We start from the raw sequence: 17500 nt of genomic DNA, 5'->3' as shown, positions 1-17500 counted from the left end.
ATAAAACTTGAGATGGACTGTGGGATATTCAGACTTGATTGAGCAAGTATTTCCTAGTGGTGTCTTAGTAGCGTGTACAGTGCGTGTATAAACCTTTGGACTTGTCAAATGCAGAACCTAGTTTTGCAGTGTATTTTGGTGGTTGTTACTTGTTTTTAAACCCTAAAAAGCAGTAGTCTTTTATGTGAAAGAACATGTTAAAAGAGCGGTCTGTTAAGATAAGGTCATGCTTATACTCTATTGCTCCCTTAGCTGTTGTAGCTATCTTCCAGCTATAGCTGTGACAGCTCCAGCTTCTCCCTTGTTCTAAGGCTATTGTCTTAATAGGTAGCTTACACGACTGACTCAAAAATTCTAGTTTCCAGACATGTCCGCAGAAGTCCTTGTAAATGTGTACAACTATCCAACACATACTGAATTGGCAGCAGCCTGTAGAATTGCATCAATCTCATATTTAGGAGGAGATAAGAATCCTTTCCACAATACCTAGGAGACTTTGTGAGTCAATGCTTGAGCCCATATTACTTGGTCTGGGCACAAAATCCAGTTAAATTACAATACAGCATGTTTAAAAGCTATCGCTCACAGGCTGAGCTACTGTTTCTGTTCATTTGCAGGCATTTAGCCTACGACTATTTGTGAGCTAACTCATTTTAGTCAACCTCAGTAAAGGTGATTTAAGCTAAATGAAGCTGCAATTGAAGAGGGCTGAATGCTTACACAGACAATTAGAACATCTTGCTGATGATCACCAGCTTCTTAAATAATTAGAACGTAGTTGCGCAGTCATTCTGTAAGCACTCCCCAAATCTCCCTGAAATATACCCTGAAGGAAGATAATCTAATCCAAAATCAGAGGGAGCTGTGTGTAGGGTTGAATGAGTAGGGCAAATCGGATGGGTTCACAGTTGCATTCCAAGTAGAAGAGCAAAAGGAAGAGTACTGCAGTGATTCTGTTCTTCGGAAAGCTGACCTAGAGAGGCGTACCAGGATTTTGTTCTGAACTGTCTTGCAGTCCCAGGTCTGTAGGAGTCCTTCCGGTCCTTGTTTGTGCTGCATACTTCAGAAGCATGACAACACAGTTATAATTTTCCTTTGGAGACAAACAGTACATGAATTTTCAGTTTTCTTTCCTCTTTAGTCAAAGTTATGTGCTTGCTTTGTTTAAGAGAGTGGATTAGGTTGGGCTAATGGGACTGCAAAACAGACAAGCCGTTCTAGGTTTTTTCCTTTCTTGCATTGATTTAGCTGTCCTGACGTCCTCTTCTCTGTTCTTTGCCAGAACTCTGTATTGCCATCTGAGCTAGACAGTTGATTTCTGTGTCTATGTAGAAATAGAATTTCAATCAACACTGTAAGAACTTTGAATATTATTTAGAAAAAAAATCTGAAAGTGTGCAGAAGGTTAGGAAGGCTCAATCAGACGCTTGAGTACTAGGTTTGTACTGCTGTAGGGAAAGCTGCAACCCATTGGAATAGATTTAGATTATTTCTTTTTTTTTAATAAAAAAGCAAAGTCAAATAATTCTGTGGTACTGAACAAGGTGATAAAAGGGTAACACTCCCCTGCTTATTAGGGCTCTTATAATCTCATAATTAGCATATGAGTTTGCTAATTTCTGTGGCATTGTGTTTCATATATAGGATCTTAAAACTTCTAGAGGACTTCTTGATGAAATGAAGAAAACGGCAAATAACAATGCTAAACAGGTAAGACCATTTGTCTATTGGTTCCTATAACTAGCCAAGGCTAAGTGTAGCTGTGGCAACTTGGCTGTAGGGTGGTTTAGCCCACAGCTTTAGAGAATAAGAGGTGCATTTCTTTCGCTGTGGGTCTGGTTTCACTCACTGATCTCATAAAAACTTCTGTCAGTCAGTAGTCCCATGGCAAAATTTCCAGCTGTGTATATTCAGGGTTTAGATGGTGATCTAGTTACAGCTGTCAACATGATGTGCCACAGTGAGAAGGGGAAATGAAGGCAATGAATGTTTCTTTATCACGGGGGGAAAGGAGAGATGAGGTTTTTCTTCATTTGAGAGAAGCCTGAATCATTAGGGATTTCTTCTTTCCTTGTGTTGAAGGAAATAACATTTCTTTTCAAAGGTTAGGAAGCAATAAAGGAAATAGATTTCTTAAAAGAATCAATGAAAATGCGTAATTTTAAGCTTGGAAAGAACTAAGCACAAGGGATATCAGATGAGCTTATTTGTGTGTAAGGTGGGACGTGTGTGAACAGTAACACAGAGTAAATGACAGGAGTAAATACTTCTGCCCTCCAGAAATTTAGTAACTCTTGGGTTTAAATTCTGAAAAACATGCTGAAGTGACTCTATGATTTTAAAAAAAGAAGCGTCATGCATATTTCCAGTTTTCAAAATCATAGATTAAATGGAAGGATTTGGACTGGGGTGGTTAAACAATAAAACTCAGACTCTCGAGGAATGCTAGATCCTCACAGAATTTCTTTGAGAGCAGTATTTATTGTGTTCTGTACTGTGTCCCCTTGTGAATTGCTTCCTATGGATCGTAAGGTTTCAGAAACTACGTGGGTTGTGAAATGGGGGATGTCTGAAAGTGGCCACCTCTCCCTGCGTTAGAGAGTACTTTGAAACTACCTCACAAAAAATTATGATTGGCCAGGACTAGTCAGTGTTGTGAGCAACTACCCTGTTTGGGAAACAGCTGTAATGACGGCGGTAGATACAGCAGTGCACAAATTATCCTTTTTCCTTTCTTCTGTGGTGTTAGGAATGTTTTAGGCGGGAAGCACCAGCTGTTTGGCGTTGTGCGTGCACCTTGTCGCTAGTATATGGAGAGAGTGGGGTGAAGTAGCTCGATTCAGGGAATGTAAAAACGCCTTCTTATGAAGACAGAGCATTCTGTAAAATTAAATACAATTCTTGGGTAACGCTGTGTCCTCTCAGCTTATGAACAGTGCTTCTCCTTTGGAATGGATTAACTTTTAGATCCTGTTTAGTAAATACCACACAGATGGTGATAAAGAATTGATAAAGTGGAAGAGAGATTCTTCGGTTGCTTTCAAGACCTGGAGTTACGTAAATTGTGTATTTTCTCACTTATTTCCCCAGGTGATTGAATGGGTTTTGGAGAAGACTGGCAAGTAGAGGTACTGCATGGTTGCTATTGATACCTTCCTAGGAAGCGTGGAGGCAGAGCACTTCTGGTTGTAAGCACGTTATACTGCCCGACACACACGCGTGTATCTACACACTGGAAGGACTTTGGTCAGTGACTCAGTTATATAGAGACTCAATTCTCAAGCACAGTGGCAAGCTGTAAAACTTTTTATACTGAAGATTTTTAAAAAATCAAATGAAAAAGTTTTTATATGCATATTTATTACATTTAATTGTTAAAAGGAGTATAGCTTGACTCTGTTTGATAAAGCTTTGTATGTTTTTCAACTGGCATATTTGGTTTTTATGTGAATAAAACCCCCACCATATTACATATATTTGTTATATTTTTAATAACAAAACTATTTTGGTTTACCTTTTTGGGTGAAGATCTCTAGTCTATTTATTACTACTTGCTGTTGTAAAAACAGCTCTTTACAGCGCCAACTGTTGACATTTTAAAGGATGATTAAGAACAATTCCTATGCCTATTCTGCAGATGAAAGCAAACAATTAAATTTGAAGTCACAGTTATCTCTGTGTTGTGGTATAAGGGGGAAAAAAAAGTGTGTCTTTTGAAACTTGAAGCAAGGTCCCATAAAGGATCGTTGTTTTACAAGCTGAATTTCTGGTATAATTTCACACGTACTCTTGGTAACACTTCTTAAAAAACAATTCATAACAAATTTCTTTTCATGGAGGAGGAGGAGGAAATCAAAATGACAGCAGTAATGATAATTGTGAGAGCTGTGGCAGAGCTGGCATGCTATCATGAACTATAAAATACTAAATTTGGCCTCAGTTCGCTTAAGCCTCAGGTATGTATCTGGCTTGTAGGAGTGTGATTATTCAAGTTAGTATTATGTTGAGATGAGGAGTTCCTACCAAAACAAATACATTTTACAGCTATTAGTGTAAGGATTTCCTATTTGTTATATGAACTAACATAATTAAAATTGATAGAGATGCAGTGTTATTGTTCGCTATGTTCTCCTGGAAGGAAAATGGATTAAGCAATACAAATATAAACGATATGTAGTATTATGAAAAAGTAATAGAACTAAACACATGTGTAGGTTAGACTTGATCCTATAAAATCTCCTAATTTTCTAAAGGGCCTTCCTGATTTTGTGACATTTTTTGCTTAATTCAGCTTAAAGCCAAGCCCTAAGGAGGTTTTTTTGTGTCTAACAGGATCTTGCATTTAACTCTTCCATTCCTTTGCTCCAATGTGTATAGTTCTCTGAAGTCTACAAGACCTTTTATATGTGGGTGTGTACTTGTTTTAACTGCACTCTGAGCAGCTGTTCTATGGTGACAACGGGCTCTAGTGGGTACAGTGTGTGTCTTAGCCCAAGACAAACGCAACTGCTTTAGGAGCAGGTTTACATTTGTCTGCAAAATGCCACGCATCCATAGCACCCAGGTTTTACTGATTTGATGAAATAGAAATGCAACGAAGGCAGATATTTAAATAATTATTTAGTAAGTGCATGCACAAAATTGCCGCAGTATATTAATTACTGTGTATGACTCGCACTTCTTTGCATTCAAGAAAACAAAAAAATAATCAAGACATTAATCTTCTGTAATATCTAATATCAAATAATGTCTCTACTTCTAAATAGAGAGAGAAAAGCTGTAAGTTATAATCTCATCTCTTCAGCCTGAATGCTGATACTCTTGTCCAAATATTAAAGCAAGCCACTAAAAGTTGTATTTCCTACTTAATTTTGGGGTTGGGGGGAGGGGGTTATGGACTTGTAATTACAAAAACTTTCTAGCTAATACATTATGCTAAGTTGATAAGCAAAAGTACAGAAACATTTCATAAAATACTTGAGGCTAGCTGCCATAAGCAAAGTAAATCCCTTTCAGGAACGTAATTAATATTCTTTAACTGGTTTTCTTGATGAAAAACTATCTGTATGTATCCGTAGAAGGACTTCTATAAAAAGGTGATTTTTAAAATTAATTTTTAACATTTTCTCATTCTCCCTTACCCTCTCTGTGGGGTCCGTAGTGAGCCCTGGATTTACATACTATCTTACTTCAAGTAGAACCCAACAGTTATTGTTTTAATTAATTTTGCGGGCTCAAAGGCTGGCCTGAAACAATCAGCAGGAAAGCAGTTAGGGAAGCATGAGCATTTTGAGGTATTGTTTGTTTGCGAGCTGGACTAATAGAATGCTGCCCATGTCTCATTCGCTCCTTGTTGTTATGTTGGGGCTTTTTTGGGGTAAGTGATAGCTAGTTTATTATCATGGCTTAGTAACGCTGTGCCACGTCTGTGCTGTAACTGTCCTTGTCCATACTCTTAACCTGGAAAAAAGCACGCCAAATAATTTGACCTGGTCTGCCATAAAGTGCTCAATCAAATGATCTTACATCTGCCGTAGTTCAAAAACCCCACACTTAAGAGCTCCTGCAGCTCAGCTAGCATGTTGTGACTTGGGTGATACAGCACGTAACATCACCCTTTGCCTCTGAACTGTAAGTTACTTTCTTGTTTGTGGCTGCTGAACCCAAAATCCAGTCTGCCCTATGCATGCTTCGGGTGCTGGCTTTCATGGTTTTGCAAGTCAGGATGTAAGTTATAATCACCAATATACATTTCTGGTTTACCCATAATCCATGTTATGTGGTTATACAAGATTGGGGTAAGACAGCCGATGTGGTTGCGATTACTTGGTGATATGATTTCTTCTCAATATTGCAGCAATTGCGCGATGAGTATTGCTGGGCTACCACAGAAAATAATTGGGGTATAAACGCTTCTCCAGATTCACAAATTCCCTTTTCCAAATTCATGGTTCTCTCCTGGGATTTGTTTTCTAATGCCTCTAATTATTTACACAAGCACAGAAATTCTGACAAAGGAAACAAACTGAAAAGCTAATCCTATGTGGAAAAAGTAGCTGATGTATTCATGAGAGGTTGTTGTCTTTGTTACTTTAAATATGTAACGTTTTTCCCCTCCTGCTTTTAAACTAAACTTTTGCCCTGGTTAATCTAGGGGTTCACTTATATCAGGCACGCTGAGTTCCTCAGAATTTTGCTACTCTATAATTAATACCTGTTCTTTAAAATCAAAGTCACCATCAAATTCAGAAATGTCCATTCTAGATACAATTCCAATTACTTTATAGTAATAGTATATACAGGAAGTGTGTGTGTGTGTGTGTGTGTATAGTGATACATAATACATACTGCAGTAATAGCCTGTGTATATATAGTAAATAGCCCCTGTAAACCGCTAGTTGTAAACCTGCCAGTTTGATGAAAAATTAGATAAATTTACAGATCAGTGACAGTGTAGCAGTCTGGAGCACATAATTTGTTTAGGCTCAGATTCTGATTCCACTGAAACCACAGAAACTCCAATTGACTTTTAAACACGGGTTAAAAGGACATTGAGAAGTCTCTCAGGTGGAAATCAGACAACCTCTACTTCAGATCAGCTGCGCTTCCAAAGGTGAGGAGCTGGATGGAGCATGCCACATACTGTGTGGGAAGAAGGAATACTGACCTTGCACAGAAAGAGAGGACGCTTGCTCCATTATTTAGCTAGACCAGGTCTAATGACGTTCATGGCAGCGATTTACTTGTGGGCGTAAAAAGTTGTGTCCCGATTTATGAAGTATGTTAAGAGGGATCCTAGTTCCACTTAAAGAGCAAGACTGTTAGGAAACACCAGTATGCTTCCCTGAACACGATCAGATCAGCTTTGGTTTGTTTTGTTAATTTTTTTAACAAACATGTTATATCACATCTTTCCAGTAACAGATGTTCCAATGTGCATCCAAGTCTTTCTAACGGTGAAGCAGCTATCCAAACTTTCTGATCAGATTGTTCCATTTACAATCAGTGTTTTGTGAGAAGAGGGAAGCCCTGGCACACCCCTTTTTAGGATTCCCACGGGGCTGGTGTACCATATCTCAGGTCACGCTGAAAGAACATGCTTAAATTCCCACAGTCAGATTTTCTGTTTGGGCCACCAAGTTAAGAATTGAAGTGGACGGGAAGAAAACCATCTTTTTTTCCGTAACCCTCCATAAGATATCTAAGCAAGGCACGTGTTGGCCTCTCTCCTTGAATGCAGAAGCTTCGGCAGAAGTTTCTACACTTTTTTTTTTTTTCCTTTTTCCGTTTTCGCTTTTTTCCCTCCCGCTTACCACCCAGTGAAGTACAAGCAACAGAGACAGCACTGTAACTTCAGCCGGTGAGCCTCAGCAGCCTGTCCTAGAACATCCCTGTGGCCTTGCAATAAATGCCAGCAGCCAAAAGAAATGCTGTGTACTTACTCTTCCAGCCATCGGCAACAGCGCTGCTATGGCACGAACACCGAGCTTACTTAATAGAAAGCACCAATGCACCATTGACAGTACATTAATACGTTTTTTTTATTTTGGATTTTTAAAAGTCATTCCATCAATACGATGAATAGTTCTCTCAAGTAACTGAATTCTTAACAGAATGACTGAAGTTTAAATGTATTTTTCCCCGGCCCCAAACCAAAGGACAGCCTCCAAACAGCTTGTTTGGGTACAAAGTAAGCTCACCTCACAAAAATCCAATAAATGACTTTATTAAATATATTCTTTTCCTCTAAAATATAAATATTCACTATACTCTTATAAATGTGGAGTAGGCTCATATTTCATTTGTCTATCCCATCCAAATATGAATCAGTCCAAAATCTGAAAATGAAGAAATAGCATCTGTAATTATCATTATTTTTTCTATAAATATATATAATATGAATTTTCTTTGCAAACTGTTTAGTTATTCACTTATACTTCATATAGTACTGAGCACCTTAGATTACATATTGTATCATTTAATTGTTGGTACTAATACAGGGATTTGTAATATTTACAATGCACATACATGTTAAGTATAACATTCCAGTGATTTGTAAGTGTTAAAGGAAAAAGGAAATAGTGCAGTATAGTTTATATACGTATTTAACCTACCCCACAGTATGCAAGTTTTCACTTTAACCGCTGGAACTTTCATAGGAGCCTGTGTCCAAATTTTTAAGTTATACTTTGGAATAGCAATAAAAATGTCCTGATTTGCTTTTTAAAAACTTCACACAACAGTTTACTTGGTGACGTGATGTGAGTTCGTACTCGAAGACCAGTCCCCCAGCGTACCGACTGCTCTCAGCTTCTCAGAAGTTGCTCTCCTAGAAGCTCCCAAGCCAAAGGAGACCCAAGTAACTGCCACAGAAAGCCACGTGAACAGCAGTGGTTGCTAAATGAGAAATATCCATTTGGAAATTAATTGCTAAGTTATGGAACGTGTTATCTTCTACCTTGTGAATTTACACGAGGAATTAATATTGAAGTGAGTACCGTGACAGTAAAACCAAAGTTCACAGCTAGATGAATCCCCTCCCAGGCTTGCTTTTGACCGGTGAGAGGTGCTGGGAGTAGGGCTGCTCTTCCACATGGCGATTTAGCTGTTGTTCTTCGATGACTATGTTCTGTATTTGGGAAGTCAGCCTATCATTGTAAATTTTTAATTAGTTTCAGTGATTAAGATACCTATGGAAACCACCAAGAACTAATTCCTATGCTGTGAATAAACAGCATGATTTACACTTAATTCTCAAGACTTAGCTTAAAAGCAACATGGAAACAAACTCTGTTTTTAATTTTCCTCTTTGCTAGCCGAGTGATGCGAAGTTGAAGCTTTCTCAGGAATAAAAGAAGTGTTGTAATAATGACAGGTGAACTTCCGCAAACTTTGGATTTATTACTTTCTGTACAGTTTCTGTCCTTCAAAGCGTGAATTTTGGGCAAAACTCTAAAAGCAAACAAAAAACCACCCCTCTGTAAAGCAGTTCTGTTTAACAAGTAAGAACACCATAAATGCCATGCCTGTTCTGTTTCTTTCTGTTCCCACCTGACCACATGAAGCCAATTTAGTAGTTCCAGGTGCAAGCTGTGTGTATCATCTCTGATTATAAAGGTCAGCATTGCTGCCTGCTGCGAGCCCAGTGTAGCTGTGAACAAGGCTGAAACTCTGTGATTTGCATGTTTTGATTTAAAACAGTACGCTGTGGTGCTAAACGGGAACTAGTAAGTTACGGGGACGGAGGTGAACCTCCTAAAGTTTCACCAGCAAGGAATAAATCCAGACTTGCCAAGTCATGCTACAGGAGCAGTTCCATGTTAAGGCTTTTCTGGCAGCACAGCTCGTGCTCCTGCCCCAGTGCATTTCCTGACTGTTCTGGAGCTGCTTTAACAACTTTTCTAATCTAATCTAGAAAACCCTCAAAAAAATCAAGGCTTCCTCCCTCCCCACATTTGTTCTGCTATGGAGACCACACAACCAGCCTCATCAGAGCTGAGCGGGTGACTCAGTAGGGGCAGCAGGACAGGAAGCTCACCACAGCTGGAAAACTGCCATGGGAATGTACTGGCAGAAGCTTAGGTCACGCTTCAGCGCGGGTTCAGGGAGCTTTTACCTGAGCCAGAGACCTCAGGTAGCTGAAACACATTAAGCCATTCTGGGAAGTCGCTATAAAAATACCTCCTGTGTGTGCATTACCGAAGGATGCTCCTACCTACGCCCCACCGACAGCCGGCTCTCAATACACTGCTATAGCCTGGCTTGCTCTGGCTCCATCGCTAGGAATGTACGCAAGATATCTTTGTAATTTAATTCGAAAGTGCCCCTTGGCAGGCATCCTCCAGCTGTTCACTGACCACAGCTGTATTGCTTTAGAGCACCTGACTCAAGGTGCACGTTTGCATGCTCTGCTGGGTATTCAAACAACAGGTTCTGACAGCGCTCCGGAAGGAAAATCTTCTGTAAGCGGTGCACAGGTTAGAAGAAATGGTTTCCTTTTGGGTGGTGGGACAACCTTGTTGGGAGAACTACTCAAACAACCTTGAGCCTGCACCACAACCAACACCCACTCTTGTCTGCTTAGCCCTTGACTTATTCTGTATAAACAAGTGCATTGAAATAGGCACAATTTAATGATTCTGAAACATTTACGCGTATGGTACTACTCACTTTTACTGTCTCATATGGGATTTAAAAATCCCATTATTTACAATGAAATCCATTGTTTTCCTTGTCACGTCACCTCTTTAGCTGATCAAAATGAAACCTGGGCCTCGGAAGACTGCAGAAACGGCCAAGGCGTAGTACTGAACCCAAAGCTGGTGAATGTTGCTAGCTGGTACAGGTTGCTGCTGTTGACTGTGCTTCAGATTAACATGGTCACTCCATCTTTCTCTGAAGAAACAGACGTACCCCATTATGCCACCAAGCCAAGTCTTGTAATCTTTGCTGACAGGAACGAATGAATGATGAACACAATTGGTTTTGGACAGGAATGAAGGTCCAGTTGCTGAAAGCACAGAAAGCAAGTTGAGAATGATTAGATTAGATTACAGCTCAAATAAGCAATTATTTACAGAATATTTGATCAACTGCTGCCTGGTGTTTTGAACAGGCTTCTATTAATAAAAACCCTTTATTACAACATATTGTCTTTCCTTTGCATATAGCTGCAAATATTTAGGCTACTAGAAGTAAGTAATAAGCATCTTGACAGCAGATGAGATCCTGGTGCCTCTGGGCTTGCATCCACCTGGGTAAGCAGCAGAAAACTAAATCAGGTGCTGCAAATGCCTCTTCAGGCTCTGTTTCTGCCCAGGGATGGTTGTGGGCCTGCCACATCCAATGCCTGGTGTATCTGCTGGTGGTCACAGCTGCAGCCAGGATACTGCACCTTCAGCAACCGTGGCTGCTCCTCTGTTCACACAAATGGCAGTGAGACTTTTTTTTCCACAATCACGGTTCAGATGATCTCACCACATGCTTGCTAAGCATGACAGCCTTGTCAGCGTGGACAGCAGCTTCAACAGTAGGTTCGCATCAAAACAAACCAGGTTTGCCATTCCACTAGTCATGTATCAAATTTATTGAGAGCTAGTACCAAATTCCCTTCTGAAAGCCCGACAATAAGCAGTCTGCAGACTATATGTTATCAAAGATGACATGAGGAATTAAGCACCCAGCATGCTCATGCACTGCTGAAAAAAAATTTGGCAGGAAAGACCATGTTTACATGCATAATTTATGGTATTTAAAGTGCTCGTAGGAATAAGCACCTTATTTTTAGGCATTGTGACAGCTAACTTAGAGGCCTAAGCAGACAGTACGTCTGTAGTCTTCAATTTTTTGCAGCAACTAGATGTTCAAAAATGTCTAAAACATAGCTTGTTGTCATAGTGTCCCTTTGTGTATTTTGGAATTAATAATATCTCATTCCAAAGATCTTCCACTTGCAATCATTTAAAAAAGGAAATGGATACATACAAATATTCTAACATCTGACTATTTAGTAAGAAATCTTTCATCCCTCTTTGCATGGTTTTACCATTTTATCTCTCTTTTTAGTTTATCTCCTTCTAAAGCCAGATTGTCGAGCTGTACTACAAAGCGTGGCATCTAAATACTGGTACTGGAACCTGGTACTGGCCAATTGTTATTAGAGTAGAACAGAACAGAATAGAATATTTCAGTTGGAAGGGACCCACAATAATCATCTAGTCCAACTTCCTTTAGTGCTTCTCCACCCCCACAGCCTGAAGAACCACCAAGGAGATGGTAACATGCACCCCTTTACTAAACACAGTACTTACAATTTCTCCATCCTTTCCTCCGAAGTCCAAATAAAGCATCCTTATCCCATCATCTGAGGACATTTTCAGTTTTTCGTAGGGATATTGTGCAATTGTCTTAGAGAAGGCACCATCTTGCGGTTCAGTTGTAAGAGAGAATCCATGTTCGTAATGGATGGTCAAACGGCACTCCTGGCTTTTATATGTGCAAGCTGGAGAAGGAAACAAAATCTAGTCTGTAACATTCTTAAAAGCAACAAATTCCATTTGGCTGCAGATATCTGCAGTTTACATTTGATCTCAACGCTATCTCGTGGAAAGTAATCTTCCCTAAACCCGGGCTAATCATGCTCTAACTGTAAACCTGCAAATCTTTCTGTTGTGCGAAGGCCAAGCAAGGTTGTTAGTTATGGTGTAAACACACAGACTAAAATTGTGCTTGGCAGTAGCAGTGCTGATGTCAGTCCTTTCACTTACTCACTGCATTCTTTATGTTGCAGTGTAAATCTACATGCTAACACCAAAAAAACTACTGAAGTTTAATAAGGCTCCGGCTGGCATTTCCTTCCTTCAAACCCTGACAAAGTCATAGCTACTCTTCTTCTTACGTCTGACAGACATAGCCAAAATCAATAAATGTGGCGCAAAATGCCTGAGAAAATTAGAAGCTGTAAAGGGTTTCCCTAAAGTGTTTTGACAAAGATGAAGACACTCCTGGGTCTTCATTAGTGTCGTGGTAATTGAAAAAGAGCCCAGATAATTGTATATAACAGCTACTGCAGCAGAAAGTCTGCATCTTCCCCTCAGCTCAGAAACATAGGCCATGATCCAAATTAAAAATGAAGTTTAGGCGTTCACATCCCAAATTCTCTTTTCCACCACTTTCCTGTGAACAATTCTGCTAAGAAGGGTCCTTGGCACTGGGATAAGAGCACCATGATGAAAGAACGGGCTGATGCTCTCCCCTCCTGCTTTTGGAAAGAAGGGCATCCGTGTCCCTGTGCTGAGGAGATGGACACATCCTCAGGGTGGCTCCCACTGAACACTCTGGCTGGTTTCCATGTCAGAGGCCCTCACAAAGCAGCCTGAGCTCCCGGCGCGGCACACGGCCTGGCAGCCTACGGGCAGGTGTCCCCACGCTCAGCAGCGTGTGGCTGTACCTAATGTCTTCATGAAATTGGAGCTGCCCTTCGTCGCGGAGCGGATTTATGCTTCGGCTCTTGCTCTCATATTTTTCGGCAATGCACGGAGATAATGTTCAACAGCCCTGCCAACTGTAGGGCTGGCGGGGGAAGGACTCCTAAATCCTAAGGGTACTGAAGAGAAAGGCACAGCCTCAAAGCCCCAGAGCCACCCCAGGCTGGCAGCTACCTGGCCGAATGGGGCATCGCCCCAGAACACCTGCAGCTGATTACTTTTATTCCAGTCAATTTTCCATGTACAGAAGTGCTGAGAAGTGACATCCCCATGTTCAGGGAGAAAAATGACTAGCCGTCAAAATGTGACTATTGGACTGGTTTGTCTTTTTTTACACTTCTGAAATGAGCAGAACTAGGTGAATAAATGACCAGTTAACCCTTACGAACGTCCCAGTTCTCCTCTGCCTCCTCCCTCGGCAGGAGAAACTCGTGCCAGGCTCAGGAGTCTCCTGAATTCAGAAAAATGCTCTTTTCTGTGTGTTTCTGGACAAACCTCTGATGATCACTCCTCTGTGACACACAGCCCTATATGGCAGCCTTCAGACTTGTGTCTGAAACGACATGCCCAAAACAAGACCAAAAATCAGAATGACAGTTGACTGTGTCACTGGGCCAGAGGTACCACACCAGCTGGGACTGGCTCACAGAACCCTGAATATGCAGTTTTTTCTAGCAGAAGACGCCTGTGCTACCTGTGAGCGTCATGAGGAGGGGTGGAGATGCAGCACCGCAGGTGTTACTCACATGTGGTGATTTCTGTGATGAGCTCTGCAGAATTGTGGCAGCCCTGCACTACACTTCTCGTCCACAGTGAGAGGTCTCGGCTAGTCTCTGTCCTGAACAGATGCGTTTCAATCCCTTGCCTTGTACCAGTACGGGTTGCGAAAGACAGATCCACTCCCGACTGCGGTGAGCCTTTTCCTGGGCCAGAATGGACCAACCTGCAATTGGATTTGAAAACACATCAGGGAATTATAATGCTGACACAGTGCACTGCACCAAAATCCCCAACTGAGCACAGCTCTGCTCTGTATGTTCGTAAGTGCTCGTGGCTGGGAGCAGAACTCGCATCTTCTCTGCATTTGAGCCTCAAGTGGCTCCTAGTGACACTCAGAAAAGTGAGGTCCAAGGCAGCCAGTACGGAAGCAGCCAGATATGCAGGTTTTGATAGGCACATCCCAAAATCTGATGAATTCCACAAAACAGTGGGTGAGGAACTGAGAGAAATCACCAACTGGTCTGTGGTGATGGGGTTTGATACACAGATACCAGTGCTCACTCATATGAGGCAGCTGAATCCAGCTTTCACTGTCAAGTGGCATTTGCCATAAAGCTTAAATGTCTGCAGACAAACTCAACGATAAATGCTGTTGGATAAATAAGTTAATAAGCAGATACAAAACTACTGTCTTGAGTATACTTTTCCCATAAGGAACCTGTAAAATGCAAAATGTTGCAGCTACTTGTAATCTGAAATTCTCTCACATTTTTCTGCAATTAACATTTTTTTGCCTGGCATCAACAGATAATCTGTGACCAGGAAAGTTTGTTCATCTGGGCAAACACTAATCACAGGGAATATTTTTTGAATGAGAAAATCAACATCGCATATTTAATTCTTCTTTAAGACTGCCCTTTTGGGTTTGGGGTTTTTCTTCCCCCTGCAGAAGTGTGGACAGTAAATACAGAATTCACTCAAGGACATGACACTGATTCAGCTGAAAAGAACAATCCAGAGGAGCTCGTCACTGAGATCCAGAGACTAACCCTCAGAGGAAGGGGTCACAAAATTAAATTCTTCTGTGAAGCTTATTTCTGTCTTGTGTCTCCTGTTTCCCTTTCTATAGGTAAACAATATACTTCATATGAGACTATGAAGTATGTATGTAGCACTGTAGTAGAATACTTGTGCTGAAGGATAAAACATTAGATTATACTAATCATCTGCTCACCCTCAAATTATTGTTTTCCATCTGGAAGAATAGTTGCCTGTTAGCTGACACTGTAGAAGTATGCCATCAGACAGAGATGTTTTAATAGGAAAAGAAAAAAAAAGCAGAAAGGAAAGAAAAAACACAACTTTAGCTTTTCAGTTATTGAAACACTAACCACACAGCATCTGAAATTTTCCCCAATTCCCTGGCAGTCCGTGCTGACATTTGGGATGCCCATTGTGCTGAACAGATGTGTCCTTCTTTTGTATTCTGCTAGAAGGTTTGCAAGATCTGTTCACGTTCAGGTTCATGGTAACTTCCTTTGGATTTTGAGCATCTGCCTTGATTTCATGTTCCCAGGAGGAAGCAAGATGCAGAGTATCCCGGTCAGAGGTGCAAACTCTGAGGGGATGCTGCATCTTGATAATCAAGGCAGGAGACTGGGAACTGAAATCTCTAGTGACTTCTGCCATTGCCTGTGCCCGGCCAGTCACCCAGGTGCAGGCATGGCCACTGCTCTCATGGTGCCTTCTGCTACCGGGAGCAACTGCGGGAAAGCAGCCTGGAAAATCACATCAAGTTTGTAATTAAAAATAAGACTATTCCAGCTTCTTCCTGGGCCATCCCTTCTCCTTTATACAGTACTTACCAGCTGTGCTAAAGATTGTTTTCAAATACTTGTGATACTGAATGTGTGACAGACAGATGGTCCCAATGTTTAATTTCCTTTCAAATCTACCCCACCCACCCCACCCGGCTCCCCTACATCTTCATGCTGTATCCATAGCACTGGCATTGTAGGTTTTTCAGCACATGGATAGAATGAAGATGTACTTTACAAATCAAAGTACGTGGACGCATCCAACATGAACACTTCCTTGCCTGCCTTCTCATTTGCATTACCCCCTCAGCCTTAAAAATGCAGTCTCCCTTTTTAAAATGTTTTTCTGTCATACAGCTCCAGACCCTGCTTTGGAAAATCATGCAGTTAAACATGAACTAGACAAATATGCATGGGAACATTTGATAGTGTTTATGAACCAGCTGTCGCTTCTGATGTATTTGGGTACAGGTCAAGGGATTCCCAAGCTTTAATGAAGTTGCATTCTCGAGAACTGTTTCATTTACATAAAAGATATTTGAACCTAAAGACCACAAAAATACCTCAACGGGCAAAAAATAGTCTTAGAAACTTCACAGAGGGCTTCCCCTCACCCCCACCTCCTGTTGCTCTGACCACGGTGGGGGTTGTGGGCATGGTGCACGCTGCACCCCAAAGCCAGAAAGATACCCCAGGACCAGCTCTGGTAATATTCACTTTCAGTCGCTGAAGGTTACTCGGCCCCACGGAGGTTTGTGAGGACAGGCAGGAGCCCCAGCACTCCTCCCCAGCGCAGCCAGAGCCACAAGAGGGCAGGAGAAGGTTGGTCACGATCAAGTCTGTTTGCACAGCGTGTAGGTAACAGGCAGCAGCTGTAAAACGCAACTCTTGGCATGCTTCAGGGAGCCAGGGAGACACTTCCAATTTCTCTCATTTTTTCCTTGTCTCTCTATGTTTTGGGGACCCTTTTAGCATTATTCTTTGCACACGTGTGATCACAAGATGGGTATGGTCCAACACGAAGTGCTGGTTCTGGGTGAGATGCACCAAGACCTGCTTCTCATCCTAATGCTATGAAAAGAGTTTCAACCATTTCCTGCAACAGCAAAATCTAATAGCCTCGTCAAAAAGACAGTGAAACCAGCACTGACACTCAAAGCAAGTGTTCAGCTGCTCATTTGAGATTTATTTCAAAAGAGACCGTGATACAAGTGCATCAACAGTCACGCAGCTCTGCCCAGTAGAAAGCCACTATCGCCTGACCTTTCTTACGTTGAAACCACTCCTTACCCTGAGTTCGCCCTTGAAACCTGCTCTCGAACTGCTGTACTTTGGGCAAACCTATGCACATGCTCTCAGTTCATCTGAGTTCTGCATGGAAGGAGCCATGACCACCAGGAAGACAAGCAGAGAACTTGCACAGCATCTCATACACCTTCCCCTGGGTGCTCGGGTAGCCCAGTGCTCTCCGCCTGCCTCTCTGCCCGCTTGCACAGATGACTAATCAGTGCCCAAACTCCTTCCCCAACTTGCCATGGCATTAACTATCAAATTGCTTTAATACTTTCTAGTTACAGACCTCAGCTTTACACAAAAGCTACTTATCTAATCTTTAATCAGTGTCCAACATAGGCTACCTTTTTTTTATTTTTCCCTTTCCTTTCATATCTGGCTATGACAGATAACAGAATTTGATTGCAAACATTTAAGATGTAATTACTTAAGCCCCATTCCCATGCTAGAGGGAGGCACTGTATTCAGGCATAAGAAAACACTGAAACAGAGATTACGACAAAAAGGTCCTTGGAGTCAGGGCTATGAGCCAGCTGCTGTGCCTCCCGGTGCAGTGATTTAAAGGAACAACTTAAATCTAATCTCACTTTCATTTGAGCTATTACCTATATTCCATACAAAGCTGGGAAAGACTGACTGGAAAATATTTTTAGGTCTAAATAGCATCTATAGGTTGAAGGCAAA

At 41.3% G+C, this 17500-nt stretch overlaps 2 protein-coding genes across 7 annotated transcripts in view; one reads left to right on the top strand and one right to left on the bottom strand.

The window, feature by feature from the left end:
- The window catches only part of MTBP (MDM2 binding protein), a 34960-nt gene extending 26245 nt beyond the window's left edge, over positions 1 to 8715 (top strand). For 5 of the 6 annotated variants that reach the window (XM_055705627.1, XM_055705625.1, XM_055705626.1 and 2 more), the window contains 2 exons: positions 1645 to 1710; positions 3091 to 3472. In XM_055705627.1, the coding sequence (XP_055561602.1) occupies positions 1645 to 1710; positions 3091 to 3126 (102 nt within the window). In that variant the 3' untranslated portion in view covers positions 3127 to 3472. Of the gene's footprint in view, positions 1 to 1644; positions 1711 to 3090; positions 3473 to 7320 lie in introns of those variants that run through there. The other variant, XR_008731477.1, reaches the window with a different exon arrangement.
- SNTB1 (syntrophin beta 1) overlaps positions 7711 to 17500 on the bottom strand; it is a 116041-nt gene continuing 106251 nt past the window's right edge. The window contains exons 5-7 of the mRNA XM_055705629.1: positions 13733 to 13929; positions 11811 to 12001; positions 7711 to 10510 (exon numbers count right to left, since the gene is read on the bottom strand). Of these exons, the coding sequence (XP_055561604.1) occupies positions 10418 to 10510; positions 11811 to 12001; positions 13733 to 13929 (481 nt within the window). The 3' untranslated portion in view covers positions 7711 to 10417. The remainder of the gene's footprint in view (positions 10511 to 11810; positions 12002 to 13732; positions 13930 to 17500) is intronic.

This window comes from Falco cherrug, chromosome 3, assembly GCF_023634085.1.
Source record: "Falco cherrug isolate bFalChe1 chromosome 3, bFalChe1.pri, whole genome shotgun sequence".
NCBI lineage: Eukaryota > Metazoa > Chordata > Aves > Falconiformes > Falconidae > Falco > Falco cherrug.
Note: the sequence above shows the minus strand (reverse complement) of the source record. Positions and strands in the feature narration are given on the sequence as shown.